The sequence below is a fragment of the Geospiza fortis genome, unplaced genomic scaffold, assembly GCF_000277835.1.
Source record: "Geospiza fortis unplaced genomic scaffold, GeoFor_1.0 scaffold624, whole genome shotgun sequence".
Classification (NCBI taxonomy): Eukaryota; Metazoa; Chordata; class Aves; order Passeriformes; family Thraupidae; genus Geospiza; species Geospiza fortis.
This window is the reverse complement of record NW_005055140.1, coordinates 2,363-3,493: the sequence shown is the minus strand read 5'-3', so window position 1 is coordinate 3,493 and position 1,131 is coordinate 2,363. Positions and strand designations below refer to the sequence as shown.

The following is a 1,131-nucleotide window of genomic DNA, read 5'->3' as shown; positions in this document are numbered from 1 at the left end:
GGGGCCCCTGGGCCACCTGGAGACACCTGGGCACACCTGGGGACACCTGCAGGGGGGACAGGACTCCTGCCAGGTAACGCACCTGGGCACACCTGGGGCACCTGGGCACATCTGGGCACCTAAAATACACCTGGGGACACCTGCAGGGGGGGCAGGGCTCCTGCCAGGTAACACACCTGGGGCACCTGGGGACACCTGGGCACACCTGGGGACACCTGCAGGGGGGACAGGACTCCTGCCAGGTAACGCACCTGGGCACACCTGGGGCACCTGGGCACATCTGGGCACCTAAAATACACCTGGGGACACCTGCAGGGGGGGCAGGACTCCTGCCAGGTAACACACCTGGGGCACCTGGGGACACCTGGGCACACCTGGGCACACCTGGGGACACCTGAGATACACCTGGGCACACCTGGGCACACCTGAGCACACCTGGGCACACCCAGGGACACCTGCAGGGGGGGCAGGACTCCTGCCAGGTAACACCTGGGCACACCTGGGCACACCTGGGCACCTAAAATACACCTGGGCACACCTGGGCACATCTGGGCACACCTGAGCACACCTGGGCACACCCAGGGACACCTGCAGGGGGGGCAGGACTCCTGCCAGGTAACACCTGGGCACACCTGGGCACACCTGGGCACCTAAAATACACCTGGGCACACCTGGGGACACCTGGGGACAGCTGGGGACAGCTGGGGACATCTGGGGACACCTGGGACACCCCTGGGGACACCTGGGAGGGGTCAGAGGTGCAGGAGAACCTGGGGCCTTCAAACCCAACAAGGTCCACCAAGGGTTTGACCAAGCCAAGGAGAGCTTGGGTGACCCAACCCAATGAGGTCCCCAAACCCAACGAGGTCCACCAAGGGTTCGACCAGTCCATGGGGTCACCAAACCCAACGAGGTCCATCAAGGGGTCACCAAACCCAACAAGGGCTTGGTTGACCAAACCCAACGAGATCCACCAAGGGTTTGGCCAACCCATGGGGTCACCAAACCCAATGAGGTCACCAAACCCAACGAGGTCCACCAAGAGTTTGACCAACCCAAGGGGTCACCAAACCCAACAATGTCACCAAACCCAGCAAGGTCCATCAAGGGGTCACCAAACCCAATGAGGTC

At 63.0% G+C, this 1,131-nt stretch overlaps 1 protein-coding gene across 1 annotated transcript in view; it reads left to right on the top strand.

Moving 5' to 3' along the window:
* The window catches only part of LOC102039456 (kallikrein-14), an 8,330-nt gene that overhangs the window by 5,408 nt on the left and 1,791 nt on the right, over positions 1–1,131 (top strand). Inside the window, exon 5 of the mRNA XM_031065733.1 lies at positions 583–615. Coding sequence (XP_030921593.1) covers positions 583–615 — 33 coding nt within the window. The remainder of the gene's footprint in view (positions 1–582; positions 616–1,131) is intronic.